Below are 24,496 nucleotides of genomic sequence, written 5' to 3'. Positions count from 1 at the left end.
ATATGGCGTATTTTGATTTTAAAAAGTCAAACTTCCTGTAATCAATCCAGTCTGTAGAAAGGCCTTTGATCTTCCGGCTAGCCAGAAGAAGTGGGCTAGCTGACCTCACCCCTCTTAATAAATTTCGATACAAGAGTCTCTTCCCTCATATCCTCCGTTTTTTAAACATCCAAACTGGAATATGGAGAGGGCACGTAGCTTGGAATGTGGAGGTCATTATTTCTTTTTTTTTATGTAATTTGTCTGTAATGGGAACATCTGGGCTGCAGGTGTGAACTTGTTGAGAACGATGCAATCTTAAATAAGTTGAACGAGGACAGCAAAACTGTTTTATATTTGTCTTTTTTAAATGCAATTTAAACTCACTGCATCAAGAGATTTAGAATCAAGGTCTGGCTTTTTTTCCGTGTAAAATGGAAGTATGTTAAATCAGGGTCATCAGGAGGTGCTCTTCTCATGTCTCTGAATATAGTATCATCAGGTTAGTTCGGGAGGCCCGTCAGGGGTTTGTTCATGCGGCCAAAATAAAATGGTTCTAATAAGAGAAAAAGGAAGGAATAAGTTCATCTAAGGTCCCTTAACTTATCAACGAATCCGATTTTCGTCCTTCAATCAAAAAAACCAGATACTGCGGATCCCTCAACTATTAAAACCGGTGCAGATGAGGTCCCTCGATGGTTTAGATGGTGGTTTTGGCTGACGTGGCGCCTACGTGACTAATTTGACTCGGTCTTCATCTGACGTGGCATTAACGTGGCGCTTACATGGCAATTTGATTTGGAAAAATAATAAAACCAGTGGGACCCACGTGTCAGTTTCGCACACAAAATTTTTAAAATGGTGGGACCCACGTGGGCCCCACCTGTCATTCTCACCCCTCCTTTCTTACTCTCTTCCCATCTCCTCCTCATTTCTATCCCCTTTCCTCTCATCTCTCTCCAGCGTCACCACCACCGACTCCGCCGCCGCTCCCGCCTCCCGCCACCGCCACATCCCTCGCGCCGCTGCCGCTACCAACTCCGCCTCCACCACCACCCTCGCCACCTCCGCCGCCGCCGCCTGCGCCTCCACCATCAACTCCTAGCTCCTCTCTTGCCTTCAGTGGCGTCTCCGTCATGGAAGCCGTGGCGGGCGGCAGCGGGAGGCCGTCTCCGCCGCGGCCGCCTCGACGCCGAGGAGCTCCGGGCGGCACGCCAGCGCTGCACGGCCTGCCTATGGAGATGACGACGGGGGAGATGGAGGCCGCCATCGTCGCCCTCCCTACGAAGGAGGCCCCTTCCTCTTCCCCTCGCCAGTCGCCGCTGCAGCCGCGTGCCGCCGTCGAGCCGACTCGATCCACACGCAGAACTGGAGGGAGGAGGACGCCGCTGCCTCCGCGCAACTGATTGCGCCGTGTGCCTCGGCATGTTCGTCGCCGCCGCTGCCGCGAGATCAAGACCGATTGGACCACCATTGAGATTGTGTTGCCGTTCCTTCTCAACCGCCGCCGCCGCCTCGGCCGGCGACACCTCCCCCCGCGCGTGCCTCGGCCGCTTCCGCATGAATGACGCGCCGCCGCCCAACGAAGTGCGCCTCCCCCCGCATCTCCTCTCCTCCCGCCGGCCGGTGCCCGCGCGTTCTGCGGCTTGTCGTTGATGACGAACTCACCGCGGCCGGTGTACTCGACGTGGTCGAGTGGCCCCTTGACGTCGATGTAGGCGCCCACGGGGAGCAAGTCCAGGTACTGCGTCATGAGCCCGCCATTGGGGAACTTGGGGTGCTCGTTCTTGAAGTACACCTTGATGAAGAGGTCGAAGTGGCCGACCTCGTCGACCATGCTCGTCGGCGTGTACGCTCGCATGCACAGCTTCCCTTCGATGCTGGCGCAGATGAAGATGTGCTTGCCGACGGGGAGGCCGAGCACCTGGTCAAAGGACGGCAGCGCGAAGCGGAAGAGGCGGACGTCGCGGGAGAGCTCCTTCTTGTCGATGAGTTGGCAAGGGACCTTGTCTCCCGGGCTGGAGAGCGCGATGGGCGCCGGGGCCTTGATGGCCTCGCGGATGGGGGCGAGCTGGGAGAGGTTGGACGCGCCGTGGACGGAGTTGTCGGAGCTGTACCCGGAGCCGGTGGTGATGAGCTCGCCGATGCGGTAGGTGTCGAGGAGCGCCTTGGCCTTGTCGGAGTGGATGGCGTCGAACTCCTCGTGCCGCCGTCGAGCACTCGAGCCAACTCGATCCGCGCGCGGAAGTGCAGAACTAGAGGACGAAGAGGATAGAGATAAGAGGGGAGAAAGAGGATGACAGGTGGGGTCCACGTGGGTCCCACCATTGTTTTTTATTATTTTGTATGTGAAACTGACATGTGGGTCCCACGAGTTTTATTATTTTTTCGGATCAAATTGCCAGGTAAGCGCCATGTCAATGCCACGTCAGACGAAGACTGAGTCAAATTAGCCACGCAGGCGTCACGTCAGCCAAAACCACCATCTAAACCGCCGAGGGACCTCATCTGCACCGGTTTTAATAGTTGAGGACCAGGGTATCTGGTTTTTCGATTAAAGGACGAAAATCGAATTCGTTGACAAGTTAAGGGACCTAGATGAACTTATTCCATAAACGAATCACCACATGACATAGCTATGGGCCAAATGGCCCAAATCATCTGTTTTTTTTCGTTGTATTTATGAGTTATGACTCGGGTAAGGCCTTCAGAAATCACAAAGATAAATCGTAACATGACAACAAGCACATTTTAAAAAGTACAAGACAAGTTGCAAATGTTGAAGCGTGTCAATTGAACAAGACAAGTATCAAGCGGAAGAAATGAGGAGGGACTGAAGAAAACCAGTTAAACAGTCTGAAATACAATCTCCAGTATAGACCTCAAGCTTGACCCGCCAACATCACAGATCCACAGAGAACGAACATTACGCAGTTTATTCAGTTCTACTGGATATGCATTCATCACACGAAATTCACGAGCTTCTCAGTCATTACCGTCTATGATGCATGCAGGTCACGACGATCCCAAATAACTAAACATAGAGAAAAGATGCATGCAGGTCACGACGATCCCAAATAACTAAACATAGAGAAAAGAAACATAAGATCCCTAAGCATAGATTACACATATCTCCCCACTGTTCAAAATGTTACACATAAGATGGCGCGAATAAGCAATCAGTGGGGAGACCAAGCAATACATTTCTTGCATTTAGCAACCTACTGCAAGACCAGACTAAATTATCAAGCCCATAGAGCTACAAGCTTCTAAACACACAAATGCTAATTAAATACACAGGCAGCTAAACCCAGTTCCTTCAGTTCATCTCTCACGAAGTCGGATTATAACGAAGGCACTGCTCGTAGTAGCTAATAAGCTGGAAAAAAAACATGAGAGCATTTTGGCGTTAGATGTTTCCCTCATCATCAAGTAATAGGAGAAGACAATGGGATGTACCAGCAAGGGATTATTTGCTTTCAATTCTTTGTCGTCCACCATGACTTCCTGCCCATCAGACCTGTCGAAACACTTGGTTAGAAAAACAGTTCAAACATATCAAACTAACAATATGAATAACTACATAAAAATGGTCATAAAAAATGCAGAATATATTATTTGATTAGTGAAGAGACCAGAGGATTCTTTTTGCGACATCTCTAAATGAGTGAAACATAAAGCACTCAATTTGTAGCCAAATAATAATTCATTGCTAGATATAGTCACTTTCCTTTTTGTAATAAAAGTAGTCAGAAAGGGAGCAATATCAGCTAGCAAAAAAAACATGTCTGAGATTTAGAAATTTTAGGCCTATAACTACGAAAAGAAATTACAGAAAATACCTGAGTGCTTTGAATGTAATTGAAACTTGCTGCACATCGTTGTTCACAGCTGCTGCAAATCGCACTGGCTTGATGATCTTGGTGATATGAACTCGGTTAGGACAGCCCTCTGTCTTTTTCTTATCGCCAGTTTCTCCTTCAGTGGAACCAACATCCTCAGCCACCACTAATGCTCCACATTCTCCTTGTCCTTGTGTTGGTTTATTCTGCTCAAACCTCCTCACATTTCCAGATTTACGCTTCTTGGCACCAGTTACCTGGCCACCCTGAGATGGAGGTACCTTCACTAAGTTCTCAGAATTAGACGAACCATTCACAAGGTGATGCTCGTTTTGTTGGTCCGTCAACCTAATTGAGAGCGGTAGCTCCTGACATGGTGTCCTTGAAATCACACTGGAACTACCCTCCTGTACAATGTTCTGTGCAAGCTGGTTCCTCACCACACTCCCTGACGCATCAAGCCCTGCAACTGTCTTACTACTACAATTAGTCGCTCTCCTACTACTTGTCCGACAGGGCAGTTGCTTAGGTTCTGGTGCAGGAGCTCGAGTTTGGGACTTAGCATCCAAGCGAGGGCGGCCCCGTTTACCATGAGATGGGTTTGAGCCTGCTACTGGAGTAGTTGTTATCTTCCGCTTACGCTTCCGACCGGGCCTTGGAGATTGTAACCTGAATTGCATACAACCACAAGGACAAATCAATCTTATTTACTTATTATCTTCTGAAAATGTGAATAGAACTACAGACGGAAGTGTGAAAAGTACATACCGCATCTCGAAAGCATCAATAATGTCAGAGCAGGCACTCAGGTTTTCTAGGGGCTCCCATGTGTTAGCACTTTCCGGCCATCCACGCCTAGCAAATCATATAAAATTGTTAGGAACACAAGAATTATCACCAAATCTAAACGAGTAAAACAAGAAGCTTCCACGTGAGCCAAAAACGTTTAAACTGCAATAGACAAGCCAGCGAATAAAAATCATATAAGAAACAATAAAATACAAGCATCAGCTGCATTCAGAATATATCTAAGCTCTAAGGTAGTGTTTGGTTCATCAATTTGAGGGTGTAATCAAATTGCAGTACGATCTGGTCTCACAGATGTTTTTTTACAGGGTACCCTGTAAACAGAACACAGCTCAGAACATGACACATTACCAAGTTGACCAGTACCTGCCGTACTGCTGCTTCTTCTGAACGCAAACCTGTTCTTGGTCTTCATAGCTCTAAAGGCAGTTAATACATCCATCATCTCCAGTGAGGTAAGTTGGTTGCGGTATTGGCAGCTAGGATGAAGAAAACACAACAGTTGCAATGTGCAGTGTGCACTAGGGAGCATGTGTAAAACGGAAATGCCAGTTTCTTGCTCCTGCTGCCAAATAACCAATGGAGAGGTGGGTAGTGGATCTAGATTGATTTCTAGCCACTACTGCCTCTAAATCTGGAAGCTTACGAACTCGTAGAGGTGTATTGTCCCAAATATGGCAATATGAGTGTCCACAGCCATTCTCAACCTGGGCACTTTTACCACATGGTCCACATCAACACGCACTTGCTACCGACAAACACCATCATACTATTAACGCATCAACAAATTAAAAGCTGTTCCTGCTACTCAGCCTTGCCTTGAGCATTATACAAGGGCATGCTATAAAAGTCACCCAAGATGTTATGTGGAGGTGGCTGTCCTACACAGCTACAACCAAGCGCGGGAAGCAGCCAAAGATTTGTTTGTTATAACTTAGCTTGAGATTCATTAGGAGTTTGTTAAGTGAGACTCCTATAAAAGGAACAATGGAAAGATTAATTACTTTAGGCAAACAATAAGTTATTTCCTCTTGGTCTTTCCAGTCCTCTGTTCTTATCCTTCCTGACAGCTCCAGGGCTGCGAGGTCCCATGCCCCACCCTCCCATTGAGAACCCCTATGCTGTTCACCACCTTGGGCCGCCACTAGCACATAACACTAACATTTAGCTAGTAAGGTGGTCCTTGGTGATTCAGATGGATTCCACATTCTCCAAACCACTAAGCTCAGAGTGTAAGCTAGTGATGCTTTCAACTACAGGAGTCCATCAGCAGCACTCAACCGCTTCACCTAGAAGCACAATGTGCTCTCTCACAACCCTGTTTGCACAGTTTATGCTGCTCCAATTTGGTTCATTGCTATTACAAGAATCACTTTTGGCAGTATAGGAATATTAAAAGGAAAGGGATGGAGTTTTCTTGTTTTGGTGTAGTAGGGGAGGCTGGTGTTACAGGCTATCAGCTCAGCAGCCATGCCCCTGAAATTGCATCTATGCCTTGGCTGTGGGATGGAAGTATATTGGATATATCCAATCCGCCTCCAAATCTGTTTGGAAAAGGATATGGTGAAAGGTTTTTTATATATATAATCGGATGATACGGATTCAGACAATAGTTGTAGGTGCAGATATGCTATTCCAAAATCCAGCAGATACGGATTAACAGACATTTTTTAGCACATAACCCAACAAGGATCTATTTAGATAATCCGATAAACTAGGGTACTAGGCCAACTTCCCACGGCTTCAAAGTTAATCTAGTCTACTGTCTGCTGCTTGGCTTCTGGGATAGTGGGTACTACCTGCAGCTCCTGCACGATGCTTTCATTGTGCTGTTTAGCACCTGCTGCTGGCTGATGCTACTTTGTTGCACAGTAGCACTACTAGCTGATGCTCTTATTGTGCTGCTTGGACTGATAGTTGCTTCTCAATTGGTACATTCCTAGCCACTAATGTAGTAATGTTCTTCTTTACTTTTTCTTGTATATTACCATGTACACACTTACTACCAGAGAGCTTTGGTCTATTTGCAACCTAACTACGTTCCATATCCGTGCCATTTATAGCATCCCAAACAATCCGTTCAATATCAGCATCCATAGATCATCAGAGCCGAATCTGAATCCGACAAAAAAAGTATGGTAATAAGATAAAGTACAACTATTATCTGTCTAAATCTGACCCGTTTTCGTCCCTAGCTGTGAAGGCTCTCTAACTACATGGTTGGCTACTTAGCGCAATCTGGTCATCAGAGCCTAAACCAAAATGTGGATCATCCAAGGCACATTAGCAAATCAAACAGTACCTAAACCCCAAAAGCTACGGATGCTGAGCACACAAACCCAATCCATGAATCCAGCATTACGACCTTCACCTTCCACCGAGTGCTAGAGCCCGTGCAGGGACTACGAGAATCCCAATCCAAGAATCCAGCATTACACCTTCACACTGTTGCAAGAACCGTGCAGGGATTACGAGTGGGGATCGGAAAACCCAATCCTAGAATCCAGCATTACGCCTTTCAACTTCGACCGTGCTAGAAAGCGCGCATGGATTCGCGAGAAAACGGAAGGGCGTGAGAGAGAGGAAGCGAAAGCGATCTCACCATTTGACAAGGTACTGGAGCTTCCCCTTGCGGAGGCGGCGGCGGCGGATGTCCTCGATCTCGTAGTACCCCTCCGCCAGCTTCGGCGGGGAGCCATCCACCACAGGCGCCGCCGCCTCGGCCTCCACCACCACCAGCGGCGAATCCTCCTCCTCTGCCGCCGCCTGCTCGCTCTCCTCTCCCCCCTCCACTTCCTCCGCATCCTCCCACTCCTCCTCCTCCTCCCCTTCGTCTCTCTCCTCCCCCTCCCCCTCCCCCTGCTCCTCCTCCTCCTCCTCCTCCATCTCCCCCTCCTCGTCCATCTCCACCGGCGCCTCCTCCTCCCCCGCCGCCGCCGGCGCCTCCTCCTCCCCGTCCGGGTGATTCTTCCCACGCGCCATGGCTACTCCTCTCTTTCTCGGATGGATCTTTTTCTGCTGATTTTGGTTCCTTTTGGCCCGTTTGGTGGAGCGGCCACGGAACGGGGAAGAAAGCTCCGGCCGCGGCTGCCCGCACAGAACGATTTTTATATTCCCGTTTTGCCCTCCGGATTGTACTATGTGCTAATCGTGTTTCTTAACAAAAAAGTATAAGGGACTAAGGGAGGGCCTTTTATGGTATTTACCACTTGGGATTTGGTACTGTTTTCACCCAAATGATGTTGTTATTATCCTACCCATTTAGATTGGATTCATCACACTTGTAATAATATAATTCAGTAAAGCGTGTACTCCCTCTAAATAATGTTTAAGTCAAACCTTGGGAATATAAATCACAAATAACTCTCAAGTTGTTGAGTTTGAAAATATAAAAATTATATGAATAGATTTGTCTTGAAAAATACTTACATAAAAGTATACATATATCACTTTTCAATAAATATTTTTATAAAAACTAAGAAGTTAAAGTTGTGTTTTGGAGACCGTGTCGCTGTCCAAAACGACTTCCTTTACGAGTATGGAGGGAGTATATATAAATGTATGTAGTGTACTTCTACAAAATTCAGCATAATTGTGGGCAACTAGAGATCTAAGAAAAAAAGATGCTATCACAAAGTACTCGCTAAAAATAACAAACAATATAATAGAGCTCATAAGGCCTTCATACATCACATAGAGTATCCAGAGGTTTACATAATAATATAAATAAAACAAAATAAATACTTATGGTTAGCCGATAACCAACATTGGCAAGTTGCGGGAGGATAGAAACATGGCAACTAAGTCTATTGGAGGGGTTGAATGTTGACAAGGCATAGTAAAACAACTTAGGTTGCATTCGTTCGTTAGAGTTGGGAACATTCCCCTCTTGCACGGTAAACGAGGTAGTTTATTAGCGCGTGATTAATTAAGTATTAGTCAAAAAAAATTAAAAAATAGATCAATATAATTTTTAAAGCATTTTTCCTATAGAAATTTTTTACAAATAAAACACACCAGTTAGCCGTTTGAAAAACGTGCACACGAAAAATGAAAGAGGAGAGTTGGGAACTCTTAGTGCCGAACTCAGCCTTAGGGAACTATATGAGAAAATAAAACAAGAATAAGTTTTTTTTTTCATAGAACTAGATTTAGAAACCAATCCATCCCTGCCAAAGGTATCTCACAATGCCAACTAATGCGCTGGTTAGCCCAAAGTGACCTATAAATTCCTATATTATGATTGCATTAAATCAAATCACTTACGAGCTATCAAGTATCAATCATCGAGCGAAGCCAAGGAGACCTCTTTCAACTGCTCCGCCAACCACCCTTGAACAATCCAGTTTATCTAAATCCCTGATCCCTGATGAGGTTAATTGACAGGTCTAGATTAGGTCCACATAGGTATAGATTAGTTACATATACTCCCTCCGTCCCAAAAAAAGACAAGCCCTGATTTTCGTGCCCAATATTTGACCGTCCGTCTTATTTGAAAAATTTATGAAAAAAAATAAAAAGACAAGTCACGCATAAAATATTAAGCATGTTTTATCATCTAACAGCAATGAAAATACGAATTATAAAATAATTTCATATAAGACGGACAGTCAAAGTTGGACACGGAAAGCCAGGGTTTACCTTTTTTTGGACGGAGGGAGTACATCCTTATAACCATAGTGTTTCCATATATCAATCACAACAGTAGACATAGCGTTATATCACTCCAAAGAGGGCACGAAGCTATGTAAAAATAAGTCTCTACGTTCTTAACTTGCATATCACGGGAGGAGAGTAAACAAAACATAATCGACATATATATTTTACTATATTCAAATGTTTACCGACAAAAGTTACAACCGCAAGAATATCAATTCTCAAAACTATTAAGGAGAATCAATATGGCTGTGTTTGTTACTTCTTGTTGGAAGCAAATCCCTTTCGCATGAAAAACAGAGCGATCCATTAAAATATGATTAATTAAATATTAGCTAATTCTTTTTTAAAAATGGATCAATATGATTTTTTTCAAGCAACTTTCGTGTATATATATATATATATATATATATATATATATATTGTCAGGGTTATGGATACCACATACCCAATAGTAATCGACTAAGCTCAGCAGGGCCCACCACATACCATGTCTTATACGGAATCAAACCTCATATATAGAAGGAGTTCCGGATAAGAAATGATGAATAGAGTTCTATATGGAAACGACAAGGACTACTCATATCGTATCCATATTTATCTCCCTAGTTCTACTTAGACAATGGGTTATCTGTGGGTATAAATACAAGCCTCCTAGGAGAAGAGGGGACAGACCCACCACAATCTACGACGCCACAAAGCCACAAGCCAATACGCCGTCAGATCTCGACATCAGATATTAGTCTAGCCATACCCCATCCGGTACCTACGGAGGCCGGCAAGAGGGATCCAGCGTCGTCTCTGATCTCGCCGAGTACGGATTCGAGGAGGAAGACTACCCTGTCGTCGACTACGAGTTGATTATCTAGCCGTCAAGTCGATGACGGATAGATAGATTATCCCAAATATTGTATTTGTGTGATCCAGATGAATAAAGGGCAACACCGGCTTCGGCCAACAGGATGTAGGGCTATTACCTGTAAGATGAGGGGCCCGAACCTGTATAAAAATCCCTGTCTCCATCTCTTTTACCTCAATCTCGTATATGCCCTGTACCAACGATCCCCATACCATCCAAATACCCTAGTCGTGACTATCAAATGTCGACATATATATATATATTTGAAAAAAAAATACACCGTTTAGTAGTTTGAAAAGCGTGCGCACGAAAAACAAGGAGAGTGAGTTGGGAACTCAGCCTTAGAAGTGAAGTGTGCATAGCTCAATTAGTTAGGTTTCTAATGATAGAATAGTGAGGTTTCTAATGATAGAATATTCTCACCGAAGTTTAATTTCTAGTCTTGGTATATGTGCTCATATCTACAGCTAATTATTAGTGAAAGATGAAACGTGACTGTTACATGAAAGGGTGGGGTCACAAGCAACATCCAACATATAGCAAATATGAAACATTTGAAATATTTATTTCTATACAAGATTTAAAGCGAAGCGCAATCGTCCTCCTTCAATTCCATCCTCGCACCGGGTATCCATACGCTAGCACGTTCAGTACTTTATCCTTAATCACTCTTCAAGCCCACGTGATCAAATAATTTATCCTTTATCACACTTCAAACCCATCTACTATGGGTCTCTCTACACATCATTCGACAAATTTTCAGGCCCCAAATTTGTCAGATTTCTGAGCCCTTGGATTAGCATCCAACGGCATAATCTAATAATGAAGCAAACATCAAAGTGGGAGTACAATCAAACTAAAAATAACGTACTGGGCCAAAAAAAACATCATTTTGGGCCAACACAAATTTTAAAATAAACAAAGATTTTCTTAAAAGGCCTATTGATACTATGGATCAAATGAAACTTTCTCAGCCCAAACAAATAACGAATCTTGGCAGTCAAGAAAGCTCGACAAAAATAGAAAAACAAGATCACGTGACTTGTACATGCTCCACCCCATCACCACCAACCCTATTTGTACCTGCTCCACCCCTCACCAACCCTGTCCACATCCAAAAAAAAGGGAGATCCAAACCAAATCAGATCAAGAAGCAAACATCAGCAGAAGAAGAAAACGAAGAAGAGAAAAGATGAAGAAGATATCAAATCCAATGTCAGATCTGAAGAAGAAGTCCAAAAATCCAAACCCAAGCAAGGTCAGTGCAGATCCTTACCTCCTTTTCCCATTCAAACTTCATTAAAAATGAACAGAATTTCATAAATCTTTTAAACTTGGAAGATATATTTCCTGAGAATCCCTGCAAAAATTGAAAAAGTAAGACCTAGTTTGTACAGAAATAGTACAAAAATGACATCAAAGTGTAGTTTGTCAACATGCTACAACAAACAAAAATCTGCTACATTCAGAAACTTGCCATTGCAATCATCAATATCTGCATCTCATAATAATTCTCTCAACAATGTGGTAAGAAGTAGAAAAACTAATGAACTTAGTATATAGTAAAGAACATGTGCTTGAATTGTTAATGAGCAAGTTACATAGTAAAATTGCTGAAGCTACATTTGTAACTACAAAAAACCCACCCTGTAACTGCATTGCTACAGAAGAGGTGTATGGAAACCAAATCACACTAAAACTAATCACTTAGTAAAATTACAGAAAAGGCATTAAAGTTAACACCCTGTAACTGAAATCACCCTTGAAAACTGAATTATTATAAAATTACATACAAAAAAGCATAAAGTTACAGTTGTAAGAATAGTACATTGAACATGTAACTATACTGAAAACTTTCAAAACAAATTCACCACAAAAAAAATGCATATAAGATGGTAGAATACAATCAAGCATCTGAACATGCATACATGCAATTTCATCACTTTCAATTGCAGGGCCGAGAAAAAAAACAGAAGACCAGCTAACATCTAAAACTGAACATGCATACAAAATTAACTTTATTTGAAAGAAATCACCTTGTAACTACCAAAAAAAACTGATCTGCAATGACCTGCTGAACATTCATAAAAACCTCACATAACCTACAAAATAAAAATCTAGCAATTTTCATGTTCTAAAACTGTACCACAGATTGTACTATAAATCAAATCTTACCAAAATAACTCAAAAATTCATATCATGCATCTAAATTGATTTAGAAAAAAGAAAATATATGAAATTACATACACAAAACCCTAAAGTTACAGTTGTAATAATGGTACATTTAACATGTAACTACACTAAAATTTCTAAAAAAATTCTCAGTTTAGTGTTTTCCATAGCCTAAAAATAACAGAAAAAAAATCTGAATGATTTGAACTACCCAAATAATTATCATCCAGCAAAGCTAAAACAAAAGTTTAAATACAAGATCTGAAACAAATTCCAATAAATATGAATTTTAAAAAAGAAAATATAAGAAATTACATACACAAATACCTAAAGTTACAGTTGTAAGAATAGTACATTTAACATGTAACTAAACTAAATTTCTAAAAAAATCTCAGTTTAGGATACTCAATCCACTGTCACAAAATAATTCACCTCAGTGTCATGAAGCATGTTATCTCAAACTTTCAGAATATAAAATTCACTAGAATAAACCATCATTGTAAAAAATTCAGTGACTACAAATCACTTTATAATTTAAACTAGTGAAATCTAATGCAGTTCAGGTCCTTTTGTACTAAGAAACAGAACAAGATTTCCTCTGAAAATTTCTAGATGAATAGCAGACACTTGTCCCCTCTAAAAAATCTGAATGAACAACAGATTGAAGAAAGTCATCTCAAAACTTTCAATACAATAACCATCATTGAAAACATCAAACAATTTAGTTTAGAAAACAATATCTACGAGGCATATGAATCTAAAATTGATTTTAAAAGAGAAAATATACGAAATTACATACACAAATATCTAAAGTTACAACTGTAAGAATAGTACATTTAACATGTAACTACAATAAATTTGTAAAAAGTTCTTAGTTTAGCGTATTCCATAGCCTAAAAAAAAACTTAAATGATTCAAACTACCCAAATAATTCTCATCCAACAAAGTTAAAAAAAAAGTTTAGCAAAAGATCTGAACAAATCCCAATCCATATGCATCTAAAAATTGATTTAGAAAAATGAAAAATATACAAAATTACATACACAAAAACCTAAAGTTACAGTTGTAAGAATGGTACATTTAACATGTAACTACACTAAATTTCTCATGTTTAGACTAATTGATAGGCTCAAAAATAATCCACCAAATATGGGCACATTTGGCTGGGATCTAGCTTCAGATCCACCTTTTCTAGAGCTGTAGTGTAACCACCAACATGCATACTAGTTGCATTCACAAAAAATGACTAAAATTACACATGTAACTACTGTTTATCTGAAATGTAATTACAGAATAACTATAAAACAGAAATGAAGCCAATTCACACATAATTTACTTTTTTTTGCAGGAATGAAGCCAATTTCAGAATATAAACAGAAAGTGAGCTTGGAGATAGAGGGGATTAAAGAAAAACACAAGATGAAAGAAAATGCAGGTATCAGATAGAAGCATTAACCAACAAAATAGTCTGAACAAGCATAAAAAAAATCCATACATTTGGTTTTTACAGTGAGTCAGAACCAAAAATACATATGTATATACAGTTGATTTGTAATGTAACTTTGTTTTTCACAGTATTTGTTTCTATATTTTTAATAAAATAGAGAAAGTTACAATGAGAATTTAATAACATTACACATGTAATTATAGTGTGTGTGACATGTAACAAAACTTTAACTAAATGTAAAAGTACTCTATGACACTTTGAATTACACATGAATTTTGATGCTATAACTATTTTTTTAATATTTCGCGGGAGCAGGAACTATTTCAAATGCATAATCAAATGAGAATAGCAACAGTATGACCCAAGGTACAAAAGAAAAAAAAAATACAAATTTGCTAGATCGTAAAAAATCTGACATGCCAGTACTTACCAATAAATGTGACACTTCTTGCAGATATTCATCAACTACAAGATATAAGGGGAAGTTTAAAAGAACCAGAGAAGGACAAAACAGAAACAAAGCATATTCAAGAAAGAAGTTCTACCATCACACAAAATTCAGGTAAAAAAAATAATATTCTTTGACTATATGTATTCTGCACCAAATGAAAAATAATTTTTTAATTACAAATAGCCAATCCTTCATGCATTTTCAATTGACAGGAATAACTGCAACTCAAATACCACAGAGCCCAGCATTGCTACATGATGAGTTAAACATGCTAAACTCTCAAGCAACACCGGTAAAATATAAATAAATAAGCAACATACAAAAAAGACAATTACATCATTTTCTCTGATACTAACAAATTGAAATGCAGGTAGCACAGTTATCATATACAAGTCTCATGCACCAAGTGATAAACAGTCCACGCATAAACATACAACCTAATATGGTAAGAATATAGAATGACAATATGAATATCATTGTACAACAACAAATGTTTGACTATGAGAAAAAATAAAAATGATGCAGGCAAGCCTAGAAAGTTTCACAAGTCTCCATCAGACACCCTCGGCCTTTCATGTAAGTATTTTTCTGCATTTAAATTTTTGTAGAGCTAATTTATCATATTCATTGTACAAACTATTTTTTTTTTTAATTTTGATAGTGCAGAATTCAATGATCCTAACGACAAGCAGGTTTTCTCCTCAAAACACAGAGCTGAATGACAGAAACAGTGCAATATCATTGACCAAACCCGAAAATCTATCCATCCATCTGTGCTAATCTTACAGAAAAATCAAGGGTCCAAAAAACGACAAATCCAGCCACCAAAAATCATTCGACAAATGTATAGCAATTTCGTCTATTATTGGTGCTACCAGGGGAGACATAAGACGCATTGCTAAACACATTCTTGAACAAAGGGAGTATCATCCGACGGTGAAATATACAATTTCGAATTGACGTTTTGTCATTAAACAACAGGGCTAAATTCACATAGCGAGGGCAACATTCTGCAATCTGGATTGGTCAATAAACAACTGGAAGACAGGCACAAGACAACCTTCGCTCCAAACTCCGACTACTTATCTGCGGCAGGCACAAAGAGCCCAAATAATCTTCAAGCAGTTTAGCTAAGTTACATTCATTAGGAGTACAGGAGCTTGTGCATTCTGTTCTCTGTTGCAACAAAATAGAACCGGAGAAAAATGAGCAAGCATAGTTGCTTTCCACCTCAGGCTATAGGTGGCTGCGCTTGCTGTTTCTGTACCATGGCCTTATGCTTCTGACCAATTATGTGAAACTCATAAACTTTCTGGCTGTTGACGACCACATTGCACACGGTACATATTTTCACTTCTCCTTGAGCTGCTCCAGCGTCAAGTACACGCCTCCTCTTCACCTCCAGTTCCTCTGGGGTTGCTGCAGCACTCTTCTTCTTCTTCGTTTGTGCAGCAGGCATCACACTGGTAGTGACACTAGTAGTGACAGGATCAGGTGCCATATTTGCTGCAAGAGCAACAGTGTTTGGAGTACTTGGAGGCTTTACTGGTTTAGGTGTGATAGAGTCTTGTAGCCTCTCTAAGTTTTTCTTGTGCTTCTTTCCCGTCTTATGGATCCTTAGAACTTCTGGAGTATCGCACTGAATCTTGCAAACTTCACAAGTCAATGGTTGCACAACCTTTGGCTTTTTCTTTATATGCTTTCTTGAAACAATTTTCGGCACAGGATGCCCGAAATGGGCATTCCACTGAGCAGGGTGCATGCCTGGGGCTGCAATTGCTGGTGCCACTCCATTCGAAGATCTGGCGGCTGCTGCCTACAGATACATTGTTGTTGTGAAGCTAAAAGCAAAGAATAAGTATGAATATAAAACAGATAACCAGCAGACTTATAGCTCCCTCCTTGATAAGATATGGCACATAAACAAACAATTACAAGACAAACAGAATTATGGGTTTAAACAGGATTTTGGCAAATGAATGAAGGATAGATGCGACATATACTAAATAGGTTCAGCAAATGCTTAAGGCTAAAAATCTAAAATCAACTACAGGAATTAAAAATGACACACGTGTGTTATACCAGAATGACACATATTATAAGGATTGCATATAGAAGGAAAACAAAATAAACAAAACACAATCTATGGAACATTTAATCTTTGATAAGAGTCAGTAAAGCTTCCATAGAGAGAATGAGCTCTAAAATAATACAAGGATTTTTGTTCTCATCCTATGTCAACATGTATCGTTATAAGTCGATTATTTTAGCATTATTTACAAATTTCTTCTAGTCACAACAGGTATGATTTATTTTCCAAGGTGATTGTTCCAACGGATACTTGATCCAAGACTTCTGCTGTGTTGTGCAGGAAAAGCTTCACATACTACTAATAATGTTCACTTGATCCATACTTAAGGTTCTATTTGGCACAGCTCCGGATTCGAGATTTATTGGAGCTGAGTATTTCTAGCTCCACAAATCCATAGATTTAGATCTACGATTACGTTGATAACATTTGGATTAATCATTTTATTCCCATTTTATATGAAATATAAAATTTTAAACAACTATAATTTGACATACAATCTTCAAATCCAGCGTTGATCTGGGATCTATAGTTGTACCATACATGACCTTAAATAGGTCACAACTCTTGCTTTCTGCTGACACTATGGCAGATAGGGACCAAAACCACTTTAATGACGAGAAATTACAGCAAGCTCAACATGAACTCCACTGAAACAGATTATTTGGAGGGAAAAATAAGAAAATACCAAATGGATTATATATTATACATCATGGCTCTAACAAATAAATATATTGACAGATTATTTCAATTATATGTTCATCTTTTTCAGCAAAAAAATATTTTGTAAGTTTTTTAATCATATAACACTCGCAGACCATACATGTTCTATAGCTTGGCTTGTTAACCTTGAATTTATTGGGACCTCCAGAAAACACGTCAATAATAGGAACTACAGTAGTTGCTGTCTGAGGAGCATAAGCAAAGTTCAAGTAACTAAGATCTGACTGCAAGATGAGAGATGCTTCAACTTTTGCCTTTGCTGTCTTCTATGTAAATACACACTTTAGATTTGCAGAAATAAGAGAACTAACTGAGGAATCATATGTCACATTCCAACAAAACGTGCCAACGCAAGCAGTGTGGTATGGGAGCATTACAACGTGCATGAACATCAAATCAGACCACCAAAACTATTGCTCAATTGATGCATTGGCTGTCTAAACTCTACAGAGACATCTAGCAAAGAAGAAAATCAGCAACCTTTTACTAAAAACCTAATCAGTAGTAGTAGTCTAGATTCAGATATTAGAGCACTGCTTTATTTTAATTTTCAAAATGCCTTACTTTAATCAGTACAGAGGATAGTAAGTTTCAGGATGACATAAGACATATCTTCATAAACACATATTGTAAGATCACCACAAGCAATTGAGTGCATATTGATTAATTTATTGTATTTGTTTCATAGTTTGACAAGATCAACTTTGTGGTGTGAATTGTGATCCAAGTGTGCAATTACAACTACAACAACCGAGTTATTATTATTGTTCTAATTGGTTTTTCATCATAGAATAGAATGCTATAATCACCACAGTAGTAACATATCGAATGACTAATCTTGAAGACTGTATATGGTTTGTTTTGCTGCAATCTTTTGCCCGACATTCCAACATGTGCAATTGAAGAAAACAATCTCAAGGACCTCAGAAATGAATTTTCTATTTCTATATGTCCCAACGGTGTCCACACAATAAGACATGAACTTTACTGAAAGAAGTGAACTGGTGTAACCAAGTTAGCAAAGTTTTTCAAACATGAAAAAAACATACAACAGGCTAAAATAACTATAACAGGCAAATGGTATACTTGATTATCTTTTAACTTTCTTGAAACAAAACTCCTGCTACCATATGCTGATACAATCCTTTGGTTGGCACATAATAAATACAAATAACATAAACATTAATAAATAAATTAATTAAAACCAGACTTCGCATATTTGAAACATGGTGTCAGGTCAGGCAAGTTACCACTTGTTTCTACTGTATTATATATGTAAAACCCAATAAAATTGTAATATTATGAAAGTGCTTTTTAGCACAATCCAAACATATGAATTTAAAGACCCAAATTAACTATTTCAAATATTCAGTTTTGGAAGTTTGCCATGAAGTATGTCCAGAATGACATTTTCTACAATTGTTTCAAAGGAAACCAACCCAACTAAAAACATAAGTTATTCAGTTAACCATACAGGCATAAGTTCTCCAATATCTCCAATATCAATGCGTTTCAACGATACGGAAACCATAAGATCGAACTCCAGATAGTCAAATGAGGACAGGTAAAAAGAATGAATGTTTCACCAAGTAAAAAAAAAATGAGGTTACGTGATAGCCAAAAAATTAGGATGCAAGTTTTGCCATTACTTAGGATGCAGTATACACTTAATATGTCTCACTGTGAGGTCCAAAGGAATTGCGCGTAGGCAATAGGCATATGAAACTGTGGCAAGTATCTGAGTAGGCTGCCTAAGCTTTGGGTGGCATGGTAGTGGTCAAGTGAATAGTACTCAATATATGCCATATATTTTTACAAATCTTTTTACAAATATTATCTCTAATATATGCCATATATGCCATATATTTTTACAAATCTTATCTCTAATATAGAATGTATGTTATCCTTCAAAACAAGGCTTCGATTTAATCGATTCATCATCTTTTAAGATTTCACGGAACAAACTGAAATTCGTGTGTCTTGGCTTATCCACAAACAAGAGTCTTTCATGGAAGCAAAAAACTCCCATGCCACAGAACATTTCAGTTTGCACGAAAGAATTGTGCTTCACAGTACCATGATTCCACAACCGCTACCAACGGATGAACTAAACAATGTGGAAAACACCTAATCCATGCAAATGTCTGAGTCTCACATATAAAACCAAGTTAGGACTAATCGAATAACAGGTAATCCCTTAGCGAGAAAATCGCCAATAGGCCATCAAATTCTTAATTTATGCCTAAAAATGACCTCTCAAACCCTAACACGCCTGAATTCACCACAAAACAATCAGGAACTAAGGGACATTGAATCAAAAGAGAAGCAGGGTGGATCCTGACCTGCGCGTAGCGCTGAGGATCGAACCCAAAGTGCTTCCCGGCCTCCTTGCCAGCCGCCGCGGTAGCCGCCGGAGCACCCTGCGACGCCGACGATGCCGGGGCCTGAAACGCCTCACCGGCGCCGAAGTAGTACCCCGGCAGGCCCCCGGCGCCGCCGCTGCCTGGCCCGGCCGCGGCGGGGTCAGCGTAGTACTGGTACGCCGCGTAGGGGTCGTACTGGCCGGCAGAGGCGGCGGCGGAGACCGCGGTGGGGTAGTAGTAGGAGGATGAGGCGGCGGTGGCGGGCTCCGAGGCGGGGGCGGCCGGGTTGTACGCCGCGTAGGGGTAAGGGTAGCCGGCGTAGGGGTGAGGGTAGTGCGGGTGGTGGGGATCCGCCGCCGGCGGCGGCCCCGCGGCGGCGGCGTGAGAGGCGGCGGCGCCGTAGTCCATGTTGGTGCGGTGCGAGTGCGAGTGCGCGACCGTCAGATCGCGGCTGCGGGCGCACGTAAGGCACAGGACAATATTGTCGTGTGTTTCCTTTTTCCTCTCTTTTTTTTTTTACGCGTCTTCACAAAATGCTTGCTCGTTTCAAATTTGAGGAAGAAGAATTTCATCAGGGAGAAGAATTTCATTTGTGGTAAATTTCAGGGGAAAAGGACTTGCTAATTTTGGTTGCAACATTCTGTTATCTCAGAATGCAGATAAGCTGAGTCCTACGAAGAATGGGTAGCAAGATCCTTATATGTTGTAGTCAAATTAGCGAAATCATCTCAAGCACATATATGACTAACTATTTTGAACACGGTTAAACCAAATGTATAAGTATTCTTGGTTAGGTTTATTTTCTGGTACATCATGAGTTTTATGTGTTTCCTTAGTCTTATCAATCATTGCTTGAGTTAGGATACTGGATGGATGGGACAATACATATTTTCATATTCCGGATGAAGATAGTATTAAACTTTCCATTCTCTGATTTAAGAATTTGATGTCCTTGTTATATATTTAATCATACCCATAGCTGTATGGATTTGATTTCATTGTGTCAGTGGAGTCACCAACTTACATTGGTAAGATCTCATAGGAGCTTGGTAAAATGATTAAGTGTGTGTGACTTTCAAGACTGACACCTAATAGTTTATTGGAACATGCATATTTTTACGTGTATTCTTGTTTTTTATTAACCATGATAGAGATACACAAAACAACTAGAGATGATTGTGCACAACTTCAACATCTTCATTAAGACATGAGGACATTGAGATATGAGGACCGACCAACATGGGGCATATCAGATATGTGATGATGTTCTACATAAAATCATTAGTACACTCATATTTTGAAGGAAATTACCTCATGCTTACATTAAATGGGAGCTAGCAATAGATAAAGAATTTCAAAAGCATGATTTGTCTAAAAAAACAAAAGCTTTGGTGTTCTAATTTTAAAAAATGCTTCATATGATTGAGAATATTTTTATAGGCATGATAAAATACCTCAACCTTGGAAATACATGAAACATATTTGAGATATATTTATGTTTCCATGGATTATGCCAATATTTTGTTCATTGAACCATAATATTTCGAACAAGAGAGCCAAATCGTTACATCATACACCATGATCTTCTTTACTACAATGTGGTTTACACGAATGCAAAGAAACTAAAGAAATGAGGTTTTTAGGGTTAACTAAGAAATTTTAGACAAGATTGCTCGTTGAAGTTATAGTTATCTTTCTCATTTATTACAACTTGCTTGCAATGCTGAAGTCAAAATAAGGAAGACATAAGTGTTGATGTGAAAACACGACAGCCTGGGAGATCTGCTTAATTCCAGTGCAGGTCCAAGGCTAGACTCGAGAGTGTCAAGGGCGTGTCAGCTGATTTGATCTTGCAATCAGTAAGAAAGACAACAGCAGAATTAGTCAGCCGATAACCGATCGACCGAGAGGCCGATAACGTATTGTTGGTAATCTTAGCCGATGGAGTTAGACCAAATCGGCTATGGACTGAGTATATAAAAGAATATTGTAATACTGTCTATCAAGTTTGATAAATTGGTTTAAGACAATATCATAAAAGTAGCCGATGTGACAAGAAAGATAATGTACTAGTTAATACTCCAGTACAAACCTATATAAATAAATTGATCTATATAAACATATCAAATAGAAATCAGGCATGAAGGTGCAAGAATCTAGCCGATACTGACTAAAGCTTGATATGCTTATATAAAATGATCTATCTATATAAGTGGCGAATATACATGAAACAAGTAGTAAAACATGCATATTAGGTAAGATCGGCTGAAACCCCGATACTATCATTATTATGTCTAATTGCAAGCTGGTTTGAATGGTTTTAAACATGACTAGGGATGATACATCTCAAAGTATGAAAGAAGCATACAATCTAGACAATCAAGCAATTAAACACTTTTCAGGATGGTAGATGCCTTAGCTAATCTAATGTCACGCCCAGAAATTCCCGAATAGAATTCCAAGCAGAATGTGCATTAAAATCCCCGTCCAGGACCGGCCGGGGTACACAAACAACAAAGTTGACATACAGATCCACGTCTTACAAACATTATAAAAGTCTTACATACATGCAGCGAAAAATTAAAAGATAACTGGAGCTAAGCCTTGACTTGGACCGCAGCGGGATCACCCACTCCACAGGCATCCTCGACGGCACGAACGAAGCCTACTCCTCGGAGAAGCTACCATCTGACGCATACTCAAACTCTGGGGTTTGGGAAAAATAGAGTAAGACTGAGTACTACCCACTGTACTCAGCAAGACATACCGGAATAGGGGTATGATGCATGGAAATATCGAGGGATGGCTATTGTGGTTCATTTGCATAAAGCGAGCATTTATAAACAGTAGTTGAAAGCAGTAAAACAATTGTAATAATTAATGAATATTAATCATCCACTGTCCAACGCTATACCACGTTGCAACAGGCCCAACCATCCACCTATACTATTCAATTCCATTAGACTAGACTAGGGTGAAACTAATCACGGTGAATCTGGTTGACCGCCCATAACCGCGGGCACGACTATTCGAATAGTTTTACTCTAATCAGAGTTGTACAACTGTACCCACAAGACATAGCCCCACGACACGTTTCCGTGCGCCGACATGCCACCACGACATACCGGATAGAGGCCGTGACAGGACCCTTCGCATAACCCCCTCTAACCAAGCACACCACACCTCAGGTTTCACCCCCACTCCTCGCAAGGCAGCGGGCAGTCCCCTCTCATGCCTAGGTGAATCCGGAAGCCGCATAGGCCGTCGCAGGGCCCATCCAAACTCCATCACACCCACCCTTGCCTGGATACGTCAGCCAGAGGAAAGCTACACTACAAGCCCAGCCGTTGCCCACGTTGGCTTGTGGTAAGTACGGGGAATTCTCCCAGGGTTTCCTGCGAACCGGTCCTTAAGTGCCATGGGCGCGACTAGCAAAACCATGCACCCACAGCCCACCATTTAACATATTTTAATGAAGCGACACCAGGACGGTGGCTCTAATCCAATGTCAACACTAGAATCTGAAGTCTAGACATTAATATAATTTTCCCCATTGTGTGCTAGTTGAACTAAGCATGGCTAAGCAATCCCTAGTCCAATATCTAGTCATGTTATATCCCAAGCTAACAAAGGAACATGGTACAAAATAGCATGGCTATAACAGTAGGTAAACATCCCATGGTAATATTATAAAACAATGCAGTATTTGAAGGAAAACAATGGAGCATTTGCAATATAGAATCAACATGTTCAAGTGACAAGCATGACTTGCCTTGCTCTGCTGCTGGAGGAACCTCGGTGACTATTTCAAAGTACACCGGAGCGTCGGGAGAGCCGGAATCTAAGCGACATACAAAGCAAACAATACAAACAAGCTATAAGACTACTGAAACAGAGAGCAAAACCATTTTTAATGGATTCTACGCATTTTTCTTGATTTACTGAGACTTGAATGGGCTTAAACGGAGCTCGGATGAATTAGATATGAATTTTAGAAGATTCACTGTGTTTTTACTATAAACAGAAAAATCCTTAATTGATTTATTGCGCAATAAATAAATCCCGGGAGAGAGAGAGGCGGCGCCGAAATGCGGGCCCCACATGGCAGTGACACGGGTGGCGATCCGCGGTGGACCGGGTCTACGGACCGGGAAAGGGGCGGCGCACCACGTGGCGCTGACGTGGCGCCGACGCGGCGGCCACGCGGCGGCCACGCGGGCGGCCGAACGGATGGCCCCAATCCACTCGGGGTGGATCGGACGGCGGAGGGGGCGGCACTCGGCCGGCGCGCACGGGTGGCTCAAGCTGGCCTGACGGCCATGGCGCACGGTGGTGCGGCTCGACGCAGCGGCGGCGTTGCGGCGACGCGGATGGCGACAGCGGCGGCTAAGCGGCTAGGCGGCGGCTAAGCGGCGCAGGAGAGAGGGAGAGAGAGAGAGAGAGGGAGAGAGAGAGAGAGATAGAGAGGAAGAGAGGCCTCACCGACGACGATTGACGAGGCGAGCGATGGAGGGCGATGGCGACGGCGGGACGAGCTCCGGAACCACCTAGCGAACAAGATGAGAGGGGTTAGAGGGAGAGAGGAAAATGGGAGAGGGCGAGGACGCCGGCCGAAGGCGGCGGCCATGGCGGTGCTCACCGGCGCATGATGCGGAGTGGGTTCTGGCGGCGGATTCTGATGGAGAAGAGGTGGACGGGACGATCCACACAACGGCGAACGTGACGGCGTCGACGGCGCGGCTCGGCACGGCGGCTAGCGGCGACCGGAGCGGCGGCGACAGCGGTGGAGAGGAAGGCGACGGCGCTAGGGCGGTGGAGGGCACGGGAGAGCTCGGCGAAATGGGGAAAAAGAGAGAGGGGATGGCGGTGGTGCTTACATAGGGGAGGAGGGGTCCGGACGTGGCCGGGAGAGGCGGGAATCACCGGCCGACGTGGGGGAGTGCGAGAGGAGAGAGAAGCGGGATTCGAAAATCGAATCCCGGCCGTCTCGAGCGCGGGCGCGGGCGGGAGAGAGAGGGAACTGGGCGTGGGGGACGTGGGTGCGAGGGCGACGTGGGTGACGTGGCCCGGGAGACGCGGGAGCGGGGTGTGGCGGCACCGGCTGGAGG

The 24,496-nt window shown here is 41.8% G+C and overlaps 4 protein-coding genes across 4 annotated transcripts; 1 reads left to right on the top strand and 3 right to left on the bottom strand.

Moving 5' to 3' along the window:
• Window positions 1–661: 661 nt before the first annotated feature.
• LOC127785804 (uncharacterized) lies at window positions 662–2,943 on the bottom strand. Its single transcript, XM_052313192.1, has 2 exons — window positions 2,861–2,943; window positions 662–2,234 (listed from the first exon to the last, which is right to left on the bottom strand). Exons 1-2 carry the CDS (start codon window positions 2,941–2,943, stop codon window positions 929–931), a joined length of 1,389 nt encoding a protein of 462 aa, XP_052169152.1. The 3' UTR covers window positions 662–928.
• LOC127752699 (probable chromo domain-containing protein LHP1) lies at window positions 2,906–7,688 on the bottom strand. Its single transcript, XM_052278099.1, has 5 exons — window positions 7,231–7,688; window positions 4,590–4,676; window positions 3,822–4,490; window positions 3,439–3,499; window positions 2,906–3,358 (listed from the first exon to the last, which is right to left on the bottom strand). Exons 1-5 carry the CDS (start codon window positions 7,608–7,610, stop codon window positions 3,311–3,313), a joined length of 1,245 nt encoding a protein of 414 aa, XP_052134059.1. The 5' UTR covers window positions 7,611–7,688; the 3' UTR covers window positions 2,906–3,310.
• A 3,585-nt stretch (window positions 7,689–11,273) lies between these two features.
• LOC127753350 (uncharacterized) lies at window positions 11,274–15,038 on the top strand. The gene is made up of 7 exons (XM_052278828.1): window positions 11,274–11,401; window positions 13,664–13,750; window positions 14,217–14,324; window positions 14,426–14,505; window positions 14,584–14,658; window positions 14,739–14,789; window positions 14,875–15,038. Exons 2-7 carry the CDS (start codon window positions 13,666–13,668, stop codon window positions 14,887–14,889), a joined length of 414 nt encoding a protein of 137 aa, XP_052134788.1. The 5' UTR covers window positions 11,274–11,401; window positions 13,664–13,665; the 3' UTR covers window positions 14,890–15,038.
• Window positions 15,039–15,157: 119 nt separating this feature from the next.
• On the bottom strand, window positions 15,158–19,851 carry LOC127753349 (uncharacterized). The gene is made up of 2 exons (XM_052278827.1): window positions 19,368–19,851; window positions 15,158–16,029 (listed from the first exon to the last, which is right to left on the bottom strand). The coding sequence occupies exons 1-2, from the start codon at window positions 19,794–19,796 to the stop codon at window positions 15,445–15,447; spliced, it is 1,014 nt and encodes a 337-aa protein (XP_052134787.1). The 5' UTR covers window positions 19,797–19,851; the 3' UTR covers window positions 15,158–15,444.
• Window positions 19,852–24,496: the final 4,645 nt, after the last annotated feature.

This window comes from Oryza glaberrima, chromosome 10, assembly GCF_000147395.1.
Source record: "Oryza glaberrima chromosome 10, OglaRS2, whole genome shotgun sequence".
Taxonomy (NCBI): domain Eukaryota; kingdom Viridiplantae; phylum Streptophyta; class Magnoliopsida; order Poales; family Poaceae; genus Oryza; species Oryza glaberrima.
This window is presented reverse-complemented; position numbering and strand designations above follow the sequence as displayed.